The sequence below is a fragment of the Vicugna pacos genome, chromosome 34, assembly GCF_048564905.1.
Source record: "Vicugna pacos chromosome 34, VicPac4, whole genome shotgun sequence".
Classification (NCBI taxonomy): Eukaryota; Metazoa; Chordata; class Mammalia; order Artiodactyla; family Camelidae; genus Vicugna; species Vicugna pacos.
Window position 1 is genome coordinate 19550136 of NC_133020.1, and position 23345 is coordinate 19573480.

The 23345-nt window shown below is 47.9% G+C and overlaps 1 protein-coding gene across 3 annotated transcripts in view; it reads left to right on the forward strand.

Moving 5' to 3' along the window:
* The window catches only part of PARP11 (poly(ADP-ribose) polymerase family member 11), a 30037-nt gene that overhangs the window by 3424 nt on the left and 3268 nt on the right, over nt 1-23345 (forward strand). Inside the window, exons 1-6 of one of the 3 annotated variants that reach the window (XM_072954276.1) lie at nt 1898-2016; nt 13156-13284; nt 14101-14221; nt 16613-16688; nt 18829-18901; nt 18983-19113. In XM_072954276.1, coding sequence (XP_072810377.1) covers nt 13159-13284; nt 14101-14221; nt 16613-16688; nt 18829-18901; nt 18983-19113 — 527 coding nt within the window. In that variant the 5' untranslated portion in view covers nt 1898-2016; nt 13156-13158. Of the gene's footprint in view, nt 1-1897; nt 2017-13155; nt 13285-14100; nt 14222-16612; nt 16689-18828; nt 18902-18982; nt 19114-23345 lie in introns of those variants that run through there. The other 2 variants (XM_006210836.4, XM_072954277.1) reach the window with 2 other exon arrangements.

Below are 23345 nucleotides of genomic sequence, written 5' to 3' on the forward strand. Positions count from 1 at the left end.
TCTGCAGCATTCATGCCGTGAGAGGTGTTTTCCCACAGGCTCTTTCTTTGGATCTCCTGGGGCTGTGCTCCTTGGCTTCCTTCTCCTTCCTATGATTTATCCCTGAATCATAGTTTTGACCTGGCTGCGCTGTCTCCTTCTGCGCCTGAAGTCGCCTCCCGCAGCCAGTTTGTCCTCTCAGCACGTCCTTCCTGGGTGGGCCCCGAGGCTGCAGCTTTCTAGGTGGCAGCTGTGCCTCCCCAGTGCCCGTCTTCAGTCCCGGTCCCTTTTCTGAGCTGGGGGACGGGCAGCTCTGCTGGTCGTCCCTCCAGGAGTTAGTGTCTCCCCCAGACATCAAGTCAGCATTCACTCAGTCAGTCAGCAAATACTGAACAAGCACCGACTGCCTATAATACACCGCTCTAGACACTAGAGGGGCAGTGAACACGGACCTCAAGGGCCTGGAGATCAAGTTTGGGTGGAGAAGGTGTTGCCAGAGGGTGTCTGGGGGACCAGGAGGGTTTATTGACGTAAGTTACACTTGAGCTAGGTGTTGGAGTTACACAAGGGGTCTTATGGGAAGGTCAGGGGAAGCAAAATGACCAGAGCCCACTGAAGTGAGAGAGAACAGCCAGCGCGGCTTGGGTGGAGAATGAGTGGAGAACGTGCATGTCTGGCGGTCGTCCCTGCGAGGACCTCGTCCGTCCGAGGCCGAGGCCGAGGCCGGAGGGCTGTCAGGGGGGTGGGGTGGCCGCCGACCCCTGCGGGGCCTCTTGTCTGAGCGGGTGGTGTATGTTACAGACATACCCCTAGGCGGGAGGAGGGCGGCGGCAGGATGTGCTCCTGGCCGTGAAAGTTCTAGAGAACTTTCTAGTAGTGTCTATGGAGATGTGTTCCCGGAGCAGCATGCGCTCGGGGGTTCGTGACCGACAGCCTGGCCCTCCTGGCTTCCCCTGTAAACGTGCTGGTCGTGGGCTTAGCTGAGCTCAGAGAGAAGCGTGGCGGCCCAGTGCCCAGCGGCTGGGGCGGGGCCGTGTGGAGGCCCCCCAGCACCTCAGTGACGTGGGGACCAGTAAATTGTCCTCCTTTTTAGTGATAGTACTAAAGTTCAAAGTGTGATGTGCTTTCTGAATGAGGACACAGCCGGGTTCTAAACCCAGAACTTTCTGATTCCAGGACATACACTCCTTCCAATCTCACTTAGGATACAGGATTTAAAGTGAGTGGGAAAGAGCCTGTGGGAAGAGTCGCAGGGAGTCGGCGCTCAAGGAGGGACTCCTGAGCTGCATTTTTGCCACACCAGCTCCCGTGTGTTCAGAACTTTTCCAGCCTGTGAGCAGAAGGACAGAAACCATGTGGCCTTCCGGGGCTGGCATGGTGGTCACAGCAAGGCTAAGGAGTGAGGCTAAGAGCTTTCAGGATCGGGGAGAAACCAGAGTTGGGACCAGTCTGGAGACAGGTGTTTGTGGTAAAGGTCTGAAGTGGGGGCGAGGCGTTGTTCTGAGCGTGGCCCCCGGCCTGGGGCTCAGGCAGCATGCCCAGGGCCTTGGCTTACGCAGTTCCCCTCCTAGAGCTAGACCTGCTTGGGAAAGACTGTCTGATGCCCTGGTTTATTTATTCAGCACCTGCTGTAAGCCAGTCAGTTCCGGGCTTACAGTGGTGAGCAGAACCGAATAGGCCCCAGCACTCATGGGTTTGCAGCCCGGTGCAGGGAGGCAGATAGTGAGCCAGTAATCGCACAGTAGCGTTGAACTGCAACTGTAGTAAAATGCTCTGCAAGGAGAAGAGGACAATGAAATGTGTAACAGGAGGAGCTGGCCCTGGGCGGGGAGGACAAGTCAGGCCATCCGGCGAGAGTTACTTTCACAGAGATCTGAAGGGCTGAACCAGAGTTAGCCAGATAAAGGTTGGGAGGGAGGCGAGGAGGGCTGTTCAGACAGCAGAAATTGCAGGAGCAAAGGCCCTGAGGGAGAGAGGAGCTTGAGAGAGAAGCCGAGTATGGCTGGAACACGGTGAACCAGGAGTCGGGGCCAGTAGGTAAGTAGGAATAGGCCGTGCGTGGCTTTGTGGCACTTTTTTAGGATTTTAACTTTGTTCTTGGACGAGTCGGGGCCATCAAAGGGTCTTACATAGGAAGTGACATGAACATACCTGTGTTTTGAAAAAGATCATTCTGACTGCTGTGTGGAAAATGAATTGTGTACTAGAGGGTGTGCTAGGCAGGGTAGCGGCTTCCCAGAGATACCCACGTCCTCATCACCGGAAACTGCGGTGTGTTAGGTGACACAGCAAAGAGGAATTAAGATTGCTAATCGGCTGACAGATGGCAGGGAGAATATCTTGGATTATCCAGGTGGGCCCAATTCAAACACAAGAGTCCTTAAAAGCATAAGATGAAGACAGAAGTGAGTCGAGGGACGTGTGGCCATGGAAGACTATCGATGAGACACAGCGGTGCTGGCTTCGGAGATGAAGGGAGCTGCAAAGCAAGGAGCGCAGGTGGCTTTTAGAAGCTGGAAAAGCCAAGGAAGCAGGTTCCCCCGGGACGGCCGCCGGAAGGGGGCAAGCCCGCCTTGATTTCAGCCCAGCGAGTCCCACGTCAGACCAGCGGGGCTGTGCAGTTGTAGGTTGTGTTGCTGTGAGCCGCGGCGTTGGTGGCCATTTGCTTCAGCGGCAGTTGAAAATTTACACTGAAGGGCATCAGAAAGGCCATTGGAAGACCCCAAGGAAGCTCCAGTGTCGTCCAGGGTAGAGGGAAGGTGACCTGGACTGAGTGGGGAGAGAGGGGAGTGGGCCAGCCCTGGCTGCACTGGGAGTGATGGGGGCCGAGTTTCTGGCACAGGCAGCTGGGAAGAGGAGCGTCTTTTCTGAGATGGGGAGACTGGAACACAGCGAGACATGGAGGGGGCCAGGAGTTTGGTGGGGCCTGTTACAGGTTGAGGGTGCCTGTGAGACATTCCCGTAATGAGTCACAGAGGCAGTCAGATAAGGGAGTCGAGCTCAGAGAAGGCTGGGCTAGAAATTGCAGTTTTGTCCTCAGCCTAAATAGATAGATGGCTGTTAAATTCATCAAAGTCAGTGAGATCCCTGGGACAGTGTTTCTCAAATTTTCAGCACCCATGCAGATCACTGGCTTTAAACAATAATGCAGTATTTTTTAAATGATTAATGTTTTTATTGTTAAAAAGATGGTGTTTTTGCGGCCTCTTACAGAGTACATTTCTAACTTGATAGATAGCTTGAGGTGTGGGTTAGACCCAGGCACTTTGATCTTTTACCCTCTATTTCTGGTAAATCAGGAAATCCCACACTGTGTTATAGATTGTCAAGATTTGCAGCTCGTGTTCGCTGGCCCCGTCAGAGGTTTTGGAATACCGGACTGAGGAATTACTGGGAGACTGTTCCTAGTGCTCTGTCAGATGCCACACTGATAGGTTTAAAATATTAAATAATTGTAGGGGTGGATGTTTTAAGCAGCCTGAATGTTTGGAAGATGGGAGCAAGTGGATGCTCTGATTACTTCAGCATCTGGAAAGTGTCTGTTCGTGTTTGCTGTAATGCTGGCTGTATTCTGTCTGTATCCGCAGCAATGAGTCAGGCTCACCCTCTGACGAGCAGAGAACCATCAGATTCGGGGAAGGACTCACCCCCTAGCAGCTGAGCCATTCACAGCATCGTTTGGTGACTGAGAAGCCTGATATCTTATTCTCAGCGTTAAAAATTTGGGTATTTTGGTCTTAAAGGAGTAGGTTCAGGTTAATTTAAGATGCTGAATTTATTTCAGCTATACACTTCTGGAAATCGAGAATGACTCGGTATTTTCAGCACCGTGAAGAAATATTTTTATCTCGTCCCTCCTTTCAGAAGTTCTTGTCAGCCCTCTTGACCTTGCAGCCAGTAGACTTGTGTGGGCAGAGTATCGTTGCCAGCACCGCCGTTTCTCTCCTCAGCGTCTGGGAGGACACACTCTGAGTCATGAGGACTTGCTGGTGTTCAGTTCTCACTGTTCCCTCCAACACTCAGTTACAATCAGGAGGCACATTGTGTGTTCTTTTTGTAACTTAATTAATTAATTATTGAAGTGCAGTCCCTTAACAGCGTGCCAGTTTCTGGTGTCCAGCGCAGCGTCCCGGTCATGTACATACATACATATGTTCGCAGGAGGCGCACTGTTGACTTCATGCTGTCCCACATGTTTAGACATCTTTTGGGAACCTAGCATCACCTTTTCCTCTCTTTTCACCCTCTGTCCGAGCTCACAGAAGTATCATTGCCTGAATGAAAACCACCTTCCCTTGTACACGGGCCTTCACTGATAAAGGGAACGCAACGTCGAGCACCCCTGCCGCGTTGCGTACTGGCTGTACTCCGCGAGAGCTGGTCAGCATTTTCTCACAAGCACTTTGTTCAGTTTTAAAACTAAATAAACATCAAGACACTCAAATAGTAATAATCACTCTTCCATATCATGTGTCACTGATAAGCTGTGACTTCCAACAGAGTCATTCAATAAAAGGGTATTGTCAGTAGCTTGTTTTTCTACTCAGTGGTAAAACTGGGCATTAAATTCGGATGGACAGCTTCTCAGCACTATCAAGACTTCTAGCTGTGTTAGCCAGAGAACGCCTCACAGTCTTGGTCTCTTCTCTGTCCTTGTCAACAAAGCCAATTGATGTGGATTTGAAAATTATGTGACAGTTTCTTTGGTTTTACATCATCGTATTTGCTGAACACTCACTGATATGAACTGATTAATACAGACTGAATGTAATGAGGTATTACAGTGAGTTGGTGACTTAAAAAAAGAACTTTTGTGAAAATTGTTATTAATATTATATTTCAGCTTTGCAACCTGTATGTGAACAGATTTCTTTCATAATTTTTTCCCCTGAAAATGCCTGTGAACCACTTCCTAATTCTTGAGGACCAGGTTTTGATGGTGTTGAGAAAGACAAAAAGGGGCTAAGGCTGAGCCCCAGGAGCCCTAAGAGTTACAGGCTGAGTAGAAGTCAAAGTGCAAAGGATTGAGAATTTGTAGCCAAGGGCTAAGATGATCTGGAGGATGTGATTTCATGGAAACCAAGAAAAGAGTAATTCAGGACAGAGGGTAACCTGAAATGTTACTGAGAGGTCAAGTTAGATAGGAACTGATAAAAGTGCTAGGATTTAGTAATGTGAAGCTCATTGGAGATCCTAGCAAGTGCCTGTGTGTGTGTGTGTGTGAGAGAGAGAGAGAGAGAGAAAGTGAGAGAGGGTGGTGGGAGTTACTGTGCCAGAAGCTAGAAAAGCTCAATTAGAGTGGGTTTTAGAGTGTGTGGAAAGGCACCAAAAGAGATAAAGTGGAACCCTTAAAGTACTCAATCCAAAAGACGATAGAAAATGACAAGGGGAACAAAGAACAGATGGGACAAATAGAAAGCAAATAGCAAGATGATAAGCTTAAACCTAACCATATCAATAATCATACCAAAGTAAATGCTCTCCACACCCCAGTTAGAAGGCAGATTGCAAATACTATCTACTATATATAAAGTAGATAAACAAAAGTTTCTACTATGTAGCATAGGGAACTATATTCAATATCTTGTAGTAACCTGTAATGAAAAAGAATATGAAAAGGAACACATGTATGTTCATGTATGACTGAAACGTTATGCTGTACACCAGAAACTGACACAGCATTGCAAACTGACTATAGTTCAATAATAAAAAAAGAAGACAGATTGTCAGAGTGGATGACAAGACCCAACTGTAAGTAACTTGCCTACAAGTAACACACTTTGAATTTAAGGACACAAATAGGATAAAACGAAATGGAAAGAGACATACAGTGCTAACACTAGTCAAGAGAAAGCTTGAGTGGTATATTAATATTAATGTAGATTTCAGAAATAATGGTATTATTCATGATAAAGAGTATCATTTCCTGATGATAAAGAAGCGAGTTAATCAGTAACAATCCTAAATACTTATATACCTAATAACAGATCTTCAAGATACTTGAAGCAAAACTAACAGAGCTGTAAGGAGAGGTGGATGATCCCGTCAGAATTATCTGTTAGGTGGGGACTGTAATGCTCCTTTCTCAGTGATGGACTGAGTGAGCAGACAGAAGTGAGCCAGGCATAGAAGACTTGAACAGCATTGTCACCCAATTTGACCTAATTGGTATTTGTAGCCCATTATACCCAACAGCAGCTGAATACACATTTTTTTCAACTACACAGAGAAAATTTAACAAGATAGACCGTATTTTGGGCCATAAAAGAAGTCTCAATACATTTAAAAGAATTCCGATTATATAAAGTATGCTATCTGATTAAAATGGAATTAAAGTAAAATTCAATTAGATCTGTAAAGTCCTCAAGTATTGGTAAATAAATAGCACACTTGAAAATAACTCATAGGTTGGAGAAATAAAAAGGGGAAAAAGAAAGTATGAAGACATTGAATTTGTGGTATGTTGCTAAACCAGTACTTGGGGGAAATTTACAGCTGTACTGATGCTTATGTCAGAAAAGAACAAATGTCACTAATCAATGACTGCAGCTTCCTCCTTAAGAAGAGAGAAAAGAAGAGCAAATTAAACTCAAGCAGGTGCAAAGAAACTAGAGTGAAAATCACTAAAATGAAAACAACAGAGAAAATCAATGAATCCAAAAGAAAAAGTAAGAAGAGAATACAAACTACCAGTCTTGAGAATGAAGGCGAGAACATCACGATGTATTCTACAAGCATTAAAGAATCACAGGAGGAAGAGAATGTTATGAAGAACTTAATGTCAATCAGTACGGCAGCTGCGATGACATGGGCACGTTCTCTGTAAGACAAACTACCACAGCTCCCTCGAGAAGAAACAACCAACACGGACAGCCCAATAGCTACCAAAGAACTTAAATGTGTGCAATTTCCACAAAGGAAACCCTAGGCTCAGTGGTTTCACTGGTGAATTCTAACAAACAGTGAAGGAAGAAATAATACCAATTCTGCACGAACTTTCAGAAAATTGAAGAGAAGGTAATACTTCACAACTCACTCTATGAAGCTGTCATTACCCCGATACCAAAAACAGGCAAAGACATTACCAGATAACTACAGACCAGTATTAGTAATGAACATAGATGAAAAATTCTAAACAAAATTGTAGCAAATCAAACCTAACAATATATCAGAAGGTTAATGCATCATTACCGAATGGTGTTTATCCCCACAATGCAAGGTTGGTTTCATATTTGAACAGCAGTCAGTATAGCTCATCATACAAACAAACTAAAATGAAAAACCATATGATTATTTCAATGCGTGCAGGAAAAACACTGGACAGAATCCAGTATCTATTCCTGATAAAAACTCTGAGCAACCTAGGACTACAGGAGAACTTTCTTAGCCTGATGAAGGGTGAGGAGAAAAGGCTTAAGTCAGCAGGCCTGGGTTACTCAGACCCTGCACGTTCTCAAGAAAGGCCTATTTCCATGACGACCCTTTGTCCAGCTCCAGAGAACTGAACTCTTGGAGTGATTTGTCGAGTGAGTGTATTTACATGCCCGAGGCCTTCAGCCATGCTCTACCAGTTTGCCCAGATAGTTTATACTAGCAGTGTGACTTATGGTGGGTTCTTGCCCTCCCTCTGGAGGTCTGGGGCTTTGGCAACGAGGTCATTCACACAGACGCTGTATGCTTACATGACCAACTCCCAATAAAAATCCTGCATACCTGTGCTCAGGTGACCATCCCTGGTTGGCAGCACTGTACTTGTCACACATGGTTGCTGGGCAAATTCAGTGTATCCTGTGTGACTCCACTGGGAGCAGACACTTGGGAGCTTGGATGTGGTTTTCTCTGGGCTTCGCCCCACCTACTTTTCCCTCTGTATACATATATGTATATGTATTTATTTTACTCTGTGTACGTTTACTGTAATAAACTGTAACCATGCATAGAACAACTTCTGGGTCCTGTGAGTTCTTCTCTTGTGAGCCTGGTGGTGATCTTGGGGACCCCTGACACAAGGGACATCTGTAGAATACCTCTATCTAATATCCAACTTAATAGCAAAAGACTGCATGCTTTCCCACTAAGATCAGGAACAAGGATACGGTGCCCGTTCTTTACTCAGCATGGCACTGGAGATTATAACCCGTGCAATACGGCAAGAAAAAGAAAGCGCAAAAAAGAAACATGTGCTAGAAGCAAGCAAGCAAGCTATGTTTATGTTTATATATGATGCCTATGTGGAAAATCTGATGGAATGTCCAAAAATCTCCTAGAACTAGTGAGTGAGTTTAGTAAGGTTGCTGGATACAGGAACCATACCCCCAAATCAATGTATCTCTATATACTAGCAACACTCAATCAGAAATGGACATTTAAAATGCAGTTTCACTTACAGTAGCCTGAAAAATATGAAATACCCGGTCGTGAACCTTGCATAAATGATGTGCAGGATCTGTACACTGAAAACTACAAAACATCACTGAAAACAGTGAAAACATACCCAAATGAGTCACGAGATACACCTCGATCATGGGTTGGAATACTCAATATTGTTAATGGCAGTTCTTCCAATAGATCACTACTCAACCCCAATCACAACTGAAAGGACCTAGACTAGTCGAAGCCGTGCTGGGAAAGGAGGACAAATTTTGGAGTGCTAACATGACCTGATTTCATGAGTCAGTATGAAACCACAGTACTCAAGGCAGTGTGGTATGGCTATCAAGGTAGAGAAAATGGCACAGAATAGAGGGTCCAGAAATAGGCCCACAGACATATAGACAACTGACTTTGTATACAAGTCAGATCAGTGGAGAAAGGACAGTCGTGGGTCAGGCCATGCTTGGTCAGAGGTTATGTTTAAGCCCCTTGTGCCAGTGGGGCTCCCACCCGGCGTTGATGGATCCGTGTGCAGCCTTGGGAGTGTAGTCGCGTCTGCCACGTGACCTCTGACCGCTCCTGGGTGCGTGCAGTGGATGCAGCCGGAGCTCGTCAGCATCAGCCTTCCCGATGCCCACGGCTGACGGTCAGCGCAGGAGGGCTCTTCCCGGCTGCCCCAGGTTCCCTGTGTCCCAGCTTCGGGCCCATTTCCCGTTTTTCTGACAGTGCTGTTAGCACGAGGTTCTCTCCTCTGTGTTCGGCGTAGTCCCCTCCGGCAGAGAGATGGGCCTTTGTCCTTAGGGCTTGCCTTTCCACTGTGTCACTGCACCTGGAGCTGGAGGTGGGAGCCCACTCCTCCTAGAGTGACACCTCACTCTGAGTGGGCACTGGTTGGTGGGGGGTGGCCCATGGTCTTGCTGACCTACTCCGCCTGCCGTGAGACCGCTACCCTTATTGCAGACGGGGTGGTAGCAGCCAGGGCCCCGCGTGCAGGGCCGGCTGGGCCTGGACTAGGGCTTCCACCAGACGCCTGGGGACCGGTGAGGGGAAAGGAGACGGGCCCCTGTGCTGCCCTGCCCGGAAGAGACCTGCTGCGCCCCTGGGCAGCCTGCGCCGTCCAGCGTGTACCTGGCCCCAGACCGGGAGCTGGAGGGAAAGGGAGCCCGTGGCCCTGTCTGCACACGCCCGAGGTGGAGCCCTGGGGCACACCTGGCCGAGGCAGGCTCGCGGAGCAGGTCTGGCCTCAGTTGCCAGACTCTTGCCTGTTCTGAGATTTAGTAGATTTTCTTGAATACTATTTCTCCATTTGCCGTATGCTCTTAGGACGATTTTCAGAGACTCTGAATGTTGTCGTCTTAAATAACGTTCACCAGTTAAAATGTAGTTTTACTGGGGAGAGGGCCTGCTGCACCCCACTGTGTCATTCCAGAAGTTCCACTCTGTTTTTAAACTTTTGCTGTCAGGTTTTGGACCTTTTTCCTATAAGAGACAAGGAAGTTTTCATTACCAACTATTATTTCCTCAAGGTGTTATGTTTACACTAAATTATATTTAAAATAAGATTTTAAAACATTATATTTTAAATATAAAATAGATAAAATATATTTTGTACTTTTAAATATAAATATACTTAAATATAAATATAAAATAGATAAAATGTATATTTAATACAGTTTTAAATATAAAACTTTATAAAAATATTAAAAATAAATTACATTTTGTTTATTTTAGTAAACTCATCAGAAAGGGTTTAACCAGTTGGGAAGGCGGCATTATTTTTCTCCTATAGATCAGAATTTTGACTGTAAACTCATTTTCCATGTGGCCTTTCAAGCTGATGCTCCCAGGCTCTGTAAATACTCCCACTGGAGGAGCTAGCAGTGTCGACATGTGGCACCAGCATACTCACCAGACTTGAAACTTTACAGAAAGCCTGTCCACTTCTCACCAGCTTTTTTCCTCCACAGCCTGATGTGCAGTCGGTGTCACTGTCAGCCAGTTAAAAACTGGTAAATCAAGGCAGAGGACGGCGTACTGGCCGATCTGATTTACTCAGCTGACTCACATCCATTGCCACCTCAGAACGGACAGCTGGTGCACGCTCCCTTTCTCCCTGTGTGAATGTCCTACCCTCATTACTACTATGGTTACAGTATTTTAAAGGTTTTCATTTGAGCGCGACTGAACTCTTTGAGCCTGATGACACAGAAGAGCCACTCCTGTGGAGGATAAACTTGTGGAAAACCATCAGTGAGTCTTACGAGCTGAGTCTCTGAAAAAGAAGTAGCATCTGTGGAGCAGAGCAGTCACTTTGGCTCCGAGGCCAGAGGGACCACTGCCGGACGGGAGGAGGAGGCGGTGGGGCCGGCAGCTCAGGGAGGCCTCAGGCGATTCTGTAATCTCTCTGAGCCGCCAGCTGTGATGCTGCACAGCATCATTGTATTTTCTCTGCTCTTCTTCCTCCCCAAGATTAACTGGAGGTTAATGACTTCTGTACTGTAGCTTGTGGAGGAAAAAGCAGTGTAAACTGATGAGGAATTCTATACAATTTGAGGGGCTTCAGGAGCGCTCGGCGCAGTGCTGCCTGTGTGTCCTGCTGCCCCCCTGAACGGGGATGAATGTGAGGCGAGCCTGTCCTGGGCCCAGAGCTGGGTGTGACAGGGCGTCCTGGATGGCCTCGGTGAGACACTCCCACGTGTGACCCACCTGGGTCACAGCGTGGCCGAGGGGACAGTGTGACGCAGCCGAGCGCACGTGTTGCTGTGTGTATGCCGTGTTAAGGCTGCTTTCCTATTTCCCATTTCCTTTTCTACTAAAGATAGAACCCAGAAGCCAAATATTTATCTTAACCGTTTCCTTCAAATACATCCTTCCAAAATTTTCTGGCTGTTTTCAGCAGAAAAGCTCTAACTAGGTCCCTCTTGCTCTCTTGGTCTCTCACAGTAAAATGGGCAAACTGTGCGAACAGTAAGAGAAGAGAGAACAGGGCCCGTGAGGAGTTAACTGCACAGCTGATCTGAGACTCTAAGTCACTGGCTTTGTTGTTTGGTTAAAATACACAAGGCAAACGCGGAATTAAATCTGCCGCTCTTGCTCCAAGGGGGTCCTGGTTTCCATTTCTCAGCAGCCAGTTCGCTTTAAGACATGAAGGAGAAATCCAGAACATCATCCCAAAGCATTCCTTAGAGAGAGTTTCCAGACACGAATACAGAGTAACCCCACTTCGCTGAGCTCAGGCACTGTGCGTGGTCCTTCTTGCAGCGCCAAGCAGCACCACTAACAGCAGCCCCGCGAGGAGGGAGCCTTCCGCCTACACTTTACCAAGAGGAAACTGTGGCCCAGACAAGGCGGCGGAGACATCCCAGGTCACAGCGCTCCTGGAAATGGATGGGCACTTTAAATGATCAAATTTAAAACAAATATTTTCCAAATTACCCAAGGAGCACATATTCTTTGTAAAAAAGGGAAAGTCAAAGAAGCAGGAAATATAATTTTTAACAAATCACCAGTAATTATATGTGTTTGTATGTGTGAGTAAACACACACACACACGTGCGTGCATACATGCACACGTGCGCACGCACACACACACACACAGTCTGAAAGACGCACAGTAAGTGATCAGCATCGGGTAACCCTGAGGAAGGAAGACAAGACATTACCAGGATTTTCTGCAAGGAGAATATTTTCATTTATTAATTTGTGCACATTTAAATTATTAATTTTTAAAAAACCCTTGAAGAATGAGGACAGAAAGCCACATCCCAGATAAAGTTTCATCTTCCTTGACTCACCTCTTTGCCCCTTTTCTTATGACGTCCTCTTCATCGCAATCTCTACCCAAGAATGTTTAAAACTTTTCAAAAATAATGTGCACATGAGTCACTTGATAGAAACAAGATGATGAAGTCATTGACAAGGAAGTCTGAGGCCGGGTTCCGTGGTACCTGAGCGCACAGCCTGGATCCAGACTGCCTGGCCCGGAAGCCCGGCTGCGTCCTTGTGTGCCCTCTCTGTGCCCGGGCTTCCTTATTTGTAAATCTGGATATCGACAGTGCGTGTCTTCTGGGGTGGTTGCGAGGCCCAGGTGAGTTGTCACGCGTACATTTCTGAGAAGGGCACTTGGCACACAGTAGGAGCCATCTAAGGGTGCCAGTTACCATTATTATGCTAACATTCAGGGAAAGCTGTGATAAATGTTTGTATATGCATCCAGACCTCTGTGCGTACGTGCACATCCACACACCTACGTGTACGTGTACAGATGCACACAAACATTCACCTGGGTAAGTGTAGATGTATTTTTTTATTAAAATTGGATCATCCTATTTCTGTTTATTGTAACCTTCTTTGTACTGAACACTGCATATTATAAATGTCTTTCCATGCCCTTAAATGAAGTAATGAATATTTAAAACAAAAGTCAGCTGTATTGGGTGTTAACTAGTTGAGAGCCTGGATCCTTTTGTCCAAATACCTGAACATTTGATAAGACAGGAATTTCTTGGCCCTGTACTGCGAACCCTGAGTACTTATAGGTGCTGACAGAGCTTATGTAAGTGGCTGAGCGGGCACTGATGTATCCTACTGAAGTGTCTAACTGTCTGGCTTTTCTGTTAAGCAGCGATATTCAGCATTTTTAAATGCTTGTCTTCAGAGCCATGTGCAAGGTAGAATGCTGCTTTTAAACATCACGTGGGAAGGACACCTGGAATGCTGTTCTTGCTAAGAGGGGCAATGATGTTTGAGAAGCACGTGGCTTATTAAGGAAACTGTCTCTTCCCTGTCTCTTTGGCATTTCAGGAGATGTTCCACAAAGCAGAAGAGCTCTTTTCCAAAACAGTCGACAGCGAGGTGGATGAGATGGACACATCAGACACCCAGTGGGGCTGGTTCTACCTGGCGGAGTGTGGGAAGTGGCACATGTTCCAGGTACCCCTTCCCTCGCGGCTGGCAGGAGGGACTTGGACTCACCGCGGTATCATCCTTTCCGCGTAAGGAAGGCGCACAGGCGGCACCTGAAGGAAATCAGACCTTCAGGAGATCAGATAGCATGACCAAAAGAAGGATTAGAAATTCTTCTGGTCCTGCCCCCTTTTCCTTCCCCAGGCTTTCACGATATTTATTTTGAGGAGATGGTGTGTGTTCACTGTGTGTACAGAGAGTTGCACAGCCTGGGCACGTGCGGGCAGGTCCAGGCCTGGTCTGGCGGACACACACTGGAAGGGAAGACGGCCCGTGTTAGACGCATCCGTGCGCCAGGCGCTAGGTTAGGGGTTGCACACGTGTTTTCTCCTCTGTCCTGACAGCAACCGGAAAGCAGATGTCGACCCTCGGCCTTACAAAGGCAGTGAAACTCAGAACAGTTCTGTCACTTGTCCGCAGTCACACAGCCAGTTCACGGTTATGCCGCGAGGTGCACCTGCACGCCAAGCTTGTGGTCTTTTTAGACTTACAAGGCTGCTCAAAGAAGACGCGGTCTGAGCCACTTAGGAAGTGTAATGTTTGCCGTAATTTGGAAAAATGCTCATAACTTGGAAAAAGCCCTTCTAACCAGTTGTTGACGTTTCTTTGCCGGAAATCCTTGCCGTCATAGCTGGGGTGCTCCCTGTGTATTTGGAACTAGAGCAGGTGACTAGTAAGCTTCCTTGTCCCCTCTGTTCTGTCTCTGTGCCCACAGCACCACTGCTGTGGCCAAGCCATTAATGTGAACAGCTGGTAAATGAAACTTTCTGGTTTGTCTTAAAGCCGGATACCAACATTCAGTGTTCAGTTAGCAGTGAAGATATCGAAAAAAGCTTCAAAACAAACCCTTGTGGCTCCATTTCTTTTACTACTTCCAAATTCAGCTACAGGATAGACTTTGCAGGTATGTCTTTTTCCCTAATAGTTGTGTGTTCTTAGTATATTGATGTGGTAAAATCTGCCTTTCTGAAGGTCAGGGTTTACTGTAAACAGTAAAGTAAGTCCTTTTTGTAAAATGCCGCTGCAGAAATTCAGGCTTTGCAATCTTTTTGAGCAACGTTGCCTTTTATAAAGGTGTATTTACATGCTTGCAGTTACTGATGTGTGTGGAGATTGTCATGTATTTTGGGTTCATGTAATGCTTCTCATATGAGGAACACAAAACACCTATAAACTCTTTTACTCATCATCATCTTTTTATTTTTAAAGATCAATCAGACAGGTTCAGTGACAAAAGTCATACGTAGCTAGTTTAGTTTTAAGACTGAAGTTGAGCTGAATGACCCACCCCTTGGAGTCTTTGCCAGGAAACCGTGATGGGCGTTACCTCCTGCCACTTTCTGGTCTCAGTGGCTCTTCCCCAGCAGCTGATCTGGAAATCAGCCCCACTTGGATTTCATCCCCAGTACGTGGGCGTGTCTTTAGGGCTCCCACGAAAACCTGTTGGAGTCACCCCTTCAGTTTCAAGCTGCCAGCCGCAGCTGTTTTCTGCTTCAAGGCAAGCGAGACCTGGATGGGGGGGCTTTCTTAATAAAGTGCATTTGGGGTGCCTCACGGCCCGATCCTCCAGGCGTTCTGCCCCAGTTCCTGTGGGCGGAGTCGTGGCGACAGAGCTGGTGCTGCACTGCAGGCAGGAGGGGGCGGGGAAGCCGAGGGCGGTCCTTGGGTGTACCGAGGCCCAGAAGCGGTGGAGGGGCTAGTCCAGTAAAGGTGAGGCAGCCGGACCTCTCATGATTGTCGTCTCCCAGAGCTGTTTTTTTTTAATTCAAGAGTTAAAGCCATTAGATTCTTACTCCTAACTATAACATTTTTATGACATTAGGCAGATAGGCTGCCTTTAAGGAGCCCTGACGTTTGTCTTTCTGCCGCAGTCTAGACAGACGGTGTTGGTAGACACTTAACTCTTGCATGCAAGTCCCAGTTCTGCTGAGAGGGGCTAATTAGGGTTCTTCACTGATTCTCGCTTAGAGGAGGTCCGGGGGATTGAACCGGGGCCTCGTGGGTGCTGAGCATGCGCTCCACCACTTGAGTTGTACCCTCCCCCCCCCAAGTCCCAGTTTTGAAGCAACACTGAGACATAGTGGTACACAGACCTCAGGCATCATGCAGAGGGTAAGTCTGTCAAAGCACTTGGGCGGTAGCCCAGCACACCACATATTTCTGAAAGAGTATTTTCTAGCAAACTGTATTTTTGGAAGCTTTCTCTCAGATGGTGCAGTTTATTTAAAAAAAAAAAAACCTTTATCAAAGCATGGAAGTCACGTATGACAGCTCCAGTCCCCAGCCCTCACTGTAACGATGCTGTTTCAGCAGCGTCAGTGTTCGCGTTTCCCACGTTGCGTTTGCAAAACGAGCCCCATCCGTTCTGCCACAAGCCAAGCCAGCTTCCCTTCGTAAAAATCGTAAAAGTAAACTTGAAATGAGGTGGTACAAGGAGGCACCACAGGCTTCACTCCTCGTGCTGGGACCACCTTGCTTTTCCCTGCGCAATGCTCACGCCAGCACACGGAGCCTAAGGGGGCACGGAAAAAGCGGGGCACACCTGGAGCAGCATTTGCCTGGGCGGGGAGCCCCTTTATTGGGGGTGTTAGGATGCCAGTTAGACAAGATAGACTGGCTAGGCTCTTGTAGGAAGACTTAGCGCCTAACTCTGGGGGGATGAAGAAGCGGGTGTGATGGGTGTCACCGCCGCTGAGGGACAGATAGAAGAAGAAAATGATGCCTGCAGTGAGTTCTTCCTTTTATCACCAGCATCTCTTCTGTAAGTACACCTTGAGTCTAGCCAGGTTTTCTGTTTAGGAGTACACTTTAAAGAAAAGGCAAGAAAGGTACAAATTCTTGAAACTGAATTGTGCACATTTCATCATGGTAATGTATCTTTTTTTTATCATTTCCAAAATCTTTGTGGAGAAATCAAAGTGCATTTCTCACTTAGGAAACTGACCAGGAGAGTCAGTACTGTAATTTCTTCCTCCTTCTGGCACTCTAAATTTTCTTAGGTTGAGAACGTTCCTGTTTCCCTGTCAGTTTAGCCTAAGTATGAGGCGGAAAGGGCAGACCCTGCGTCCGAGCAGCGTCCGAGGTTAGCATCCTCGTGTGTGAGCTCAGATGAAGCCGCGAACCTGCTTTGCTGACCAGCGTGTCCACTGAAGCAGCCCGAGTGCCCTGGTTATGGCCGCTCCTTCCAAAGCCCCGCGGTCCCAGATCATCACACTGTGTGGCCACAGATCTTCGTGACAGCTGACAGCACAATGTGTTTCTGGGACTTCTCTAACATCTTTGTCTCCGTGTGCAGAAATGAAGCAGACGAATCTCACCTCTGGAAAACAGCGTCTAATAAAAAGAGCTCCCTTTTCCATCAGTGCTTTCAGGTATGGTGGAGAGCCTGGGGTGGGAAGAGCGGGCTTTGTCTCCTCTCCTCTGCCTTGATAGCTGACGGGGAAGTGGAGAGGCGGAAAGGGTTTGGTAGGTTATTTAATAACCTTCATGTTGATCTTGTCTCTCCCGAGCTCATGTCAGCTAGTGAACGAGCAATGTTGCTACCTTCTGCCGGCGTCTCCTTGCCTGCTGTCCTTCTTGTTTCCCTTTATAGAGTTATGCTTTTTAATTCTTTAGAACACTTGCATGTCTGGTCTCTGCTCTAAATCCTTAAAATAACCTACTGAGGTAAGTTTGAATAGGAAAGACTCTCCCAGAACCATCCAGTTATTTGAACCATACATTTTAGGTAATTACCCACTTTGTGTTCACCTCCACCAAACCCCATGGGGCAACCCCTGGACATAATTTCAGATCTGTAGTGACTGAGGGGACCTGGGGCGATGGGGAAGTGGGGGACAGCAGCCACACCCCCTGCTCCCTGGGTCGGGGCGGCACGTTCTCCTCCTTCCCTGTCCTGCTGTCTGTAGCCAGAAAAGACCGCCATAGATGTCCCAAGACAATACATATTCATTATTCATATGAATGGAATTGAAGGGGAAATCTTAGAGCAAGTCTCCTATTTTCTGAAATGATTTCCTCAAGCAAGTATTGAAATTCTTCCTGTTCAAAGAATTTTAAATGAAACAGAAAAAAAAAATTGCTAGCCTGTCAATTGTAGGAGAGACCCGTTTGCTCCTTCCAAGGAGATACTCTGAAAGGATTAAAGAAAGAAATGCTTAACGTTTCTGTCAGTTTGTTTCTCGAGACTTTTGGCTTATGTTTAGGATCATGATTTCAAAGATACTCGAATACTTATGTAAGGAATGCCCTAATACTTCCATGGAAGGTGGAGAATGTTGTTTCCTTACCAGCTTCATCATATCTCATTCTTAAGTATGAGGAATTTAATCAAGGAATTATTTATCTTCAAAGAACATGTGATCTGGGAGGAAGATGAGACCTAGTGATGGACGGGTCGCTCTAAGTGTCTGTCACTGCATCTGGTACCCTGTGGTGGGAGAGGAAGCACACGACGGGGCCAGATGCTCTGCTCTCACGTAGACTGTATGAGCCATAGAAAAAGACAGGGAGGGGAGAGAACGAGCCAGAATGGAGGGCACAGAGCAAGACAGTAAAGGACGAAGAACAGTTAGGACACAGAAGCCTGGTGAAGAGGAAGAGGTGCTGATCTAGAAATGTCTGCTTATGTAGTGTGCAGGACTACGGTGAGCATCTATGACACGCAAAGGGAGCAGTGCATTTCCTGCTGGCAAGGAATTCACAGTTAACTAGGGCTGCAAACACTTAAACAGACAAACAGACGAATACCTTTTCCATAGCTAAAAGATACTTCAGGCAAAGTGAAAAACAAACACCAAAACCCTGGGAAACTGTTGTTCCCCAGTACCCCGGTCTAAGCGCTCAGCTCTGTCGTGTACGAAGTACTTTTAGGAATCTCCAAGTAGAAGACCAGCAACCCCTCAGAAAAATGAGCAAAGATCGTTGTCTTTTTCCGTGTTCACATCCAGTGGCTTAAACATGGTGGACAGTTTTCAAAAGCTCGACTGTCTGCTGCACCAAGTGAGCTAATGTGGACCGCGGGCGTCGTGGGCAGTGAAGAGAGGAAGCTGTAGGTTTGAGTTCCATCCTGAAGGACATTGAATGTGTGGCTGTGAAAACTGGGTGTAATTTAGTAGGCAGTTTAAATCTGTTAAAGAGGTTTTTTTTTTTTTGACCAAGAATTTGATTTTCTTCTTGGATTTTCCTTTTCTTTACCTAATATCTTCCTACAGTTAAAAGACATTCTGGAAAATTCAGGGGAAAACAAAAAACAGAATTAAACAACAGCTTTTGAAATTTTAACGTTATGTAGGACTAGGTGTTTCCCATCAGGTTTCTCAGTTCAGTACCTAAAGTTGCACATGAGTAGGTATTCAAGAAATATTTGAAAAGAGAGAAACCAAGGACTGCACCTAACTGCATTTGTCACAGCGCCTCAGCGTGAAAATTCAGGTTGGGAGGAAACGTATAAGTCACTGATTGTGACTGTCATCAGCTTCTAATACTTCGTTTTGTCTTTTCCACGTACAGTTACATCTGTGAGAACGAGGCCATCCCCATGCCCGCGCACTGGGAGAACGTGAACACCGAGGTCCCCTACCAGGTGAGCGCTGCCCTGACCCACGGGAGGCGGGGGGGCCTGCAAAGGGCCCCATAAAACCACGCTGCAAACTTCTCTTTCCAGCTTATTCCTTTGCACAACCAAACGCATGAGTATAAGGAGGTTGCCGGTCTCTTTGGGAGAACGATGGATCGCAACAGAATTAAAAGAATCCAGAGAATTCAAAACCTAGACCTGTGGGAGTTCTTTTGCAGGTGAGACAGCTCCTAGTCTGAACCTTCTGCTTGGTGTCTGAGACGCTCGCTCGCAGTCCCGGAGCCGTGGGGCACCAGGGCTCTGTTGTGCTCGCTGTCAGTGTCGCCACGTGAGCCGTGCGGACGCACCAGGCTCTGCTCCTGCCGGATTTTGATGGGGTTTCTCAGCTCTGTCCTTTGTCATCTGGGGGGCGTGGCGGGTAGGGCTGCTGTCCCCGCAAGTCAGAGCCATGCACTGCACACACACGCTGTGATGGCAGTCCCTCCCACTCGCCTGCCAAGGGTTAGGCTGAACCCAGCATCACAGGGGGCCTGGGGAGCGCTTCAGCTGTGTCGATGTGACCTTGTTGGCTCAGACTTGCCTCCTGTAAGCCATCTGCTTGTTCAGTTTTGAAGGCCATTGTGAAACACATTTTCAGCTTTCCTGCTTAGCCCAGAGTTTATGTTGTAGATTTAAAATCTCGATTCATTACTCAGTTTAGGTTGGAAATGACCCATTGGATTGCTGAAAATAAAGCCCATTGCAAGAAACTTACAGGTGTTGTCCAAATTAACCTGTCATGCTGTATGTTTTTAATAACAAGCATTACTTAAAATAAGTGGTTTTCTGAAACATTTTTATTAAATTTGTGTTCGAGATTTGATTTCTAATGTTTTTTAATACAAACAGACATTGAATATTTAGTTGGGGATTTCGAATACTAGAATCTGATATAATGAACCCCCACGTATCCACGATCCTGACTTGACGCTGATCCAGATTTACCGTCATGGTCTGTCTCTCTTTTCTTGCTATGTTGTTGCTGCTGCTGAAGTGTTTTAAAGCAGATGCCAGGCCTTAACTCGTTTTGTCCTCAGATACTTGAAAATCGGCCGACTTCTGTCTGGTACTGATGTGTGGAGTTCTTTCACTCTTCTGGTTGGTCGGCTCCTGTGGCCTGAGTAAATTCCAGGTTTTATTCTCATACTGGCTTATATTATAAAATACTGGTTTTCAGCTTGTATTCTTGGTAGTTTTGAATCCTTGGGCCAAGCCCACTTTTACTTCTGACAGTCCTGGGCCTGAGTGCAGGTTTTATTTAGTTCTTATTTGGGTGATTCTTTTGTAGAGGAAGATGGGGGCCTCCCTCTTCTTTGGTTTTATTCTCTCAGTGAATAAAGTAAGTTTCGCTAAAAGGTTCTGATGAAAACTTAATTCCTTATTCTTAATCAGGCCTCTGAAGTGGAATTCCTACCAGTCTCTCTCATAATTGGAGACCCACATGGTAGCAGTGTTCCAGTGAATCCCCTAGAACAGTGTGTACTAAGGACGTCACTGGAAATGGTTCTACTCTGTGGGCGCCGTGCCTGGTTTTATGCAGTGTCGGCCTGTGGAAACCTGTGATGGTGAATGAACCCGCCACCTGCCGTGACGGCAGAAACCACTGAGTCTCATTTTCAGGACAGCCTGTCATTTTGACACCTGCCTGAAGATGGAGAGTGGCCTGGTCCTCTCATGGCACGTGACTCACCAGCAGGCGGGAGGCCCACGGGAGCCCGTCCAGCCTCCGTCTGCGTCGTCCAGGCCTTCCTCCTCCCCTCTTTGTCTGGCAGTCTGTCTGCCCACCAGCTTTGTGACAGGCGTGCCCAGGACCAGAGCTTGGACAGGGAGCCAGGCATGCAGCACAAGATGCAGGTGTGAGCAGAGCCGGGGCCCCTCACCCCTGCTGGTGAGCAGCGTCTGTGTTGTGGGGTGGGGAGTGTCACAGAGTGTTTCCTGAAGGAGGTGTCATGGAGCCGGACGCAGGAATGGGAGGGAGGGCACCCCGGGCGTCAGGAGCAGCAGGGGCCAAAGTCTGATGGCAGGTGGGGAACATGGAGCAGTGAGGGTTTCACACAGAACAGAGGGTAGGCTGCTGGGGGAAGGTGCTGGAGAAGCGCTCGCGAGGCAGGGCGCGCAGGGCTGGCAGGGGGCCCCTGGGGCGGGCAGGTGGCCATCTCCCTCAGCCTCCCTCGACTTGGACCGACCCAGAGTTGCGGTCAGAGTGGGTGCAGGCCAGGCCATGCAGGCCCTTATAAGCAAACCAAGGGGTTTGGATTTTCCCCTGGGATGGTGGGCAGCCATCGTAGGGCTTGAAGCAAGAGAGTAATGGATCTGATGTGCAATGTAGAACATAGTTTACCGGGTTGCACTCCACAGAAGGGGTTCAAAGCAGTGGTTTTCAACTAGGGGTGATTTTGCCCCCCAGGGCACGTGCCGCAGGTCACACTCAGCTGGGGGGCCCTTAGCACGTGGCGGCGTCTCCTACCTGTCCTGGTCCACCGAGTCAGAGCCTCTGCGCTCTGACATTTTTATCTTTGCGAATTTCTGTGCGTGGTTCTGGTGTTCAGCCAGGACGGGAGCCGCTGGTCCACGCCTAGGCCGGCTTACTGCGGTCCAGGGCGGGCAGTGCTCCCCACTGCGGTCGGAGTGCGCGGTGTGCCCCGCGGGGCCCCCTGGGCGCCTGGTCCCTGAGGGGGCGGGTGGTTTGAAGGCTCTGAGAAGCGGGTGTGGCAGCGTTTTCAGTAAGTTCGGAAATGAATGTGGGGTCAGGCAGGGTGGTTTAGGACTCTGTCTTGTTCCCTGAGGTCTAACTGAAGTCCAAAAGGCCCTGGACCCCAAGGTTAGCCTTTCTGGAACAAGGTCATGGCATGCACGTCCCCACGTGTTGAGGGCGCTAGAATACAGCAGGCAGGCCGCGCAGGGGGCAGAGCGCCCACACCCGCCTCCAGATGGGGGCCGAGCAGGGTGACGGCGCCCACACGCCCAGCTGTTTAACCAGCACTTCGTGTATAATATTTAAGAGAGACTCGGAATTCTCAAACAAAAGTTCCTGAGTGATGAGTGAAAATCCTGATTTTGGAGTGGATTCTAGTCATTACAAACCACGGAGCTCGGCATTTGAAGGACGTATATTAACAAATGTTTACTTAGGAAAAAACAGAATGAATCCACTAACACTCAGCGAGCTACGAGGGTTGCCGTGGTAGATGGGGGAGCCTCAGACGACGCAGCTGGATCTCTACAAGTGGCTGAGAAGGGCTCTCACGATGGGGCCAGAGAGAGGGGCTGGCCGCGTGGCAGGACGAAGGGAAAAGGAGCACCAGTCAGACGTCTTACGCAGAGAAACTTGAATGGCACGCGTGCTTTCTTCTTATGTTATTTCATTAACACCTTTATTGCGGTGTAACTCCTGTGAAGTAAACTGCACCTGCTTCAGAGGCTTGCTTGCTCCTTGAGCCCCTCCACGTTCTCAGCAGGAACTTGGCTGAAAGTGTAGGAGGCCCGCGTCTCACGCCTGTGAAAGGCTCGGCACTGAGACGGGCGGCTGGTGTGCGGTGCGGGCTAACCGGGAGCACAAAGGCCTTGGGAGGCTGAAACAGTGAGTCAAAACAAATGCAGTTATCTTCTTTTAAAAAAGATCTTTTTCTTGGTTAGACAAGCAACAAATGTTTCTTGTCAAAAAAGCTTGTCAGACAGAACTTGAAAGTCTAAAAAGAAGGTTGGCATAACTTGTTCTTTGTGAAAACATCCTGGCTTTTTCCAAAGTCAGCGTTTGTTTCATACACATCCCCTGATGTCATGCTTAATGGTCTGAAAAGCCTGTCTCCAGAGAAGGCAAAGACGTCTGAGTTGTGACGCTGCTGCCAGGTGACACTGGGGAAAGCCCGTGTGCGCTTCGACTTCTCCCCTCGTTTAAGGGCAACTCTCCTTCCCCCGAAAAGTCACTAAGCTGCGTGTCCTTTATAAATTCTCTGCTTTTAGAATTGCTATATCAAGATAAAGCTTAATTGAAATAAATCTACAGCTGTAGCAGTCTCGCAAGCCAAGAGAAGCATGCTTTGAGAAGGCCCTGGGAGTTGCAGTCGACTCCAGCCGTCAGCAGCAGCCAGGTGCCCGGGGCAGAGCGAGCTCAGCCCTGCGCCGGCTCGCGGCACCTGGGCCCCGTTTCTTAGCGGCGTTTACAGACAAGAAGGTGTCCGGCAGATTCATCTCCACTCGAGGCCGCCCGGGGTGGAGAAAGGCCTGGGAGCTGCGCTGTGTGAAGGACAGCTGAGGGATGGTGTCTGTCACCTGGAGAAGAAAGCCCACACTGGTACTCACAGTGATCCCTGGGCATTTGCAGAGTTGTTTTGTGTGGGGGCATTGAATTGTCCAGTGTGCAGGAGAGGACAACTAAGACCTCCCGGGAGAAGTACAGGAGGGCGGACGT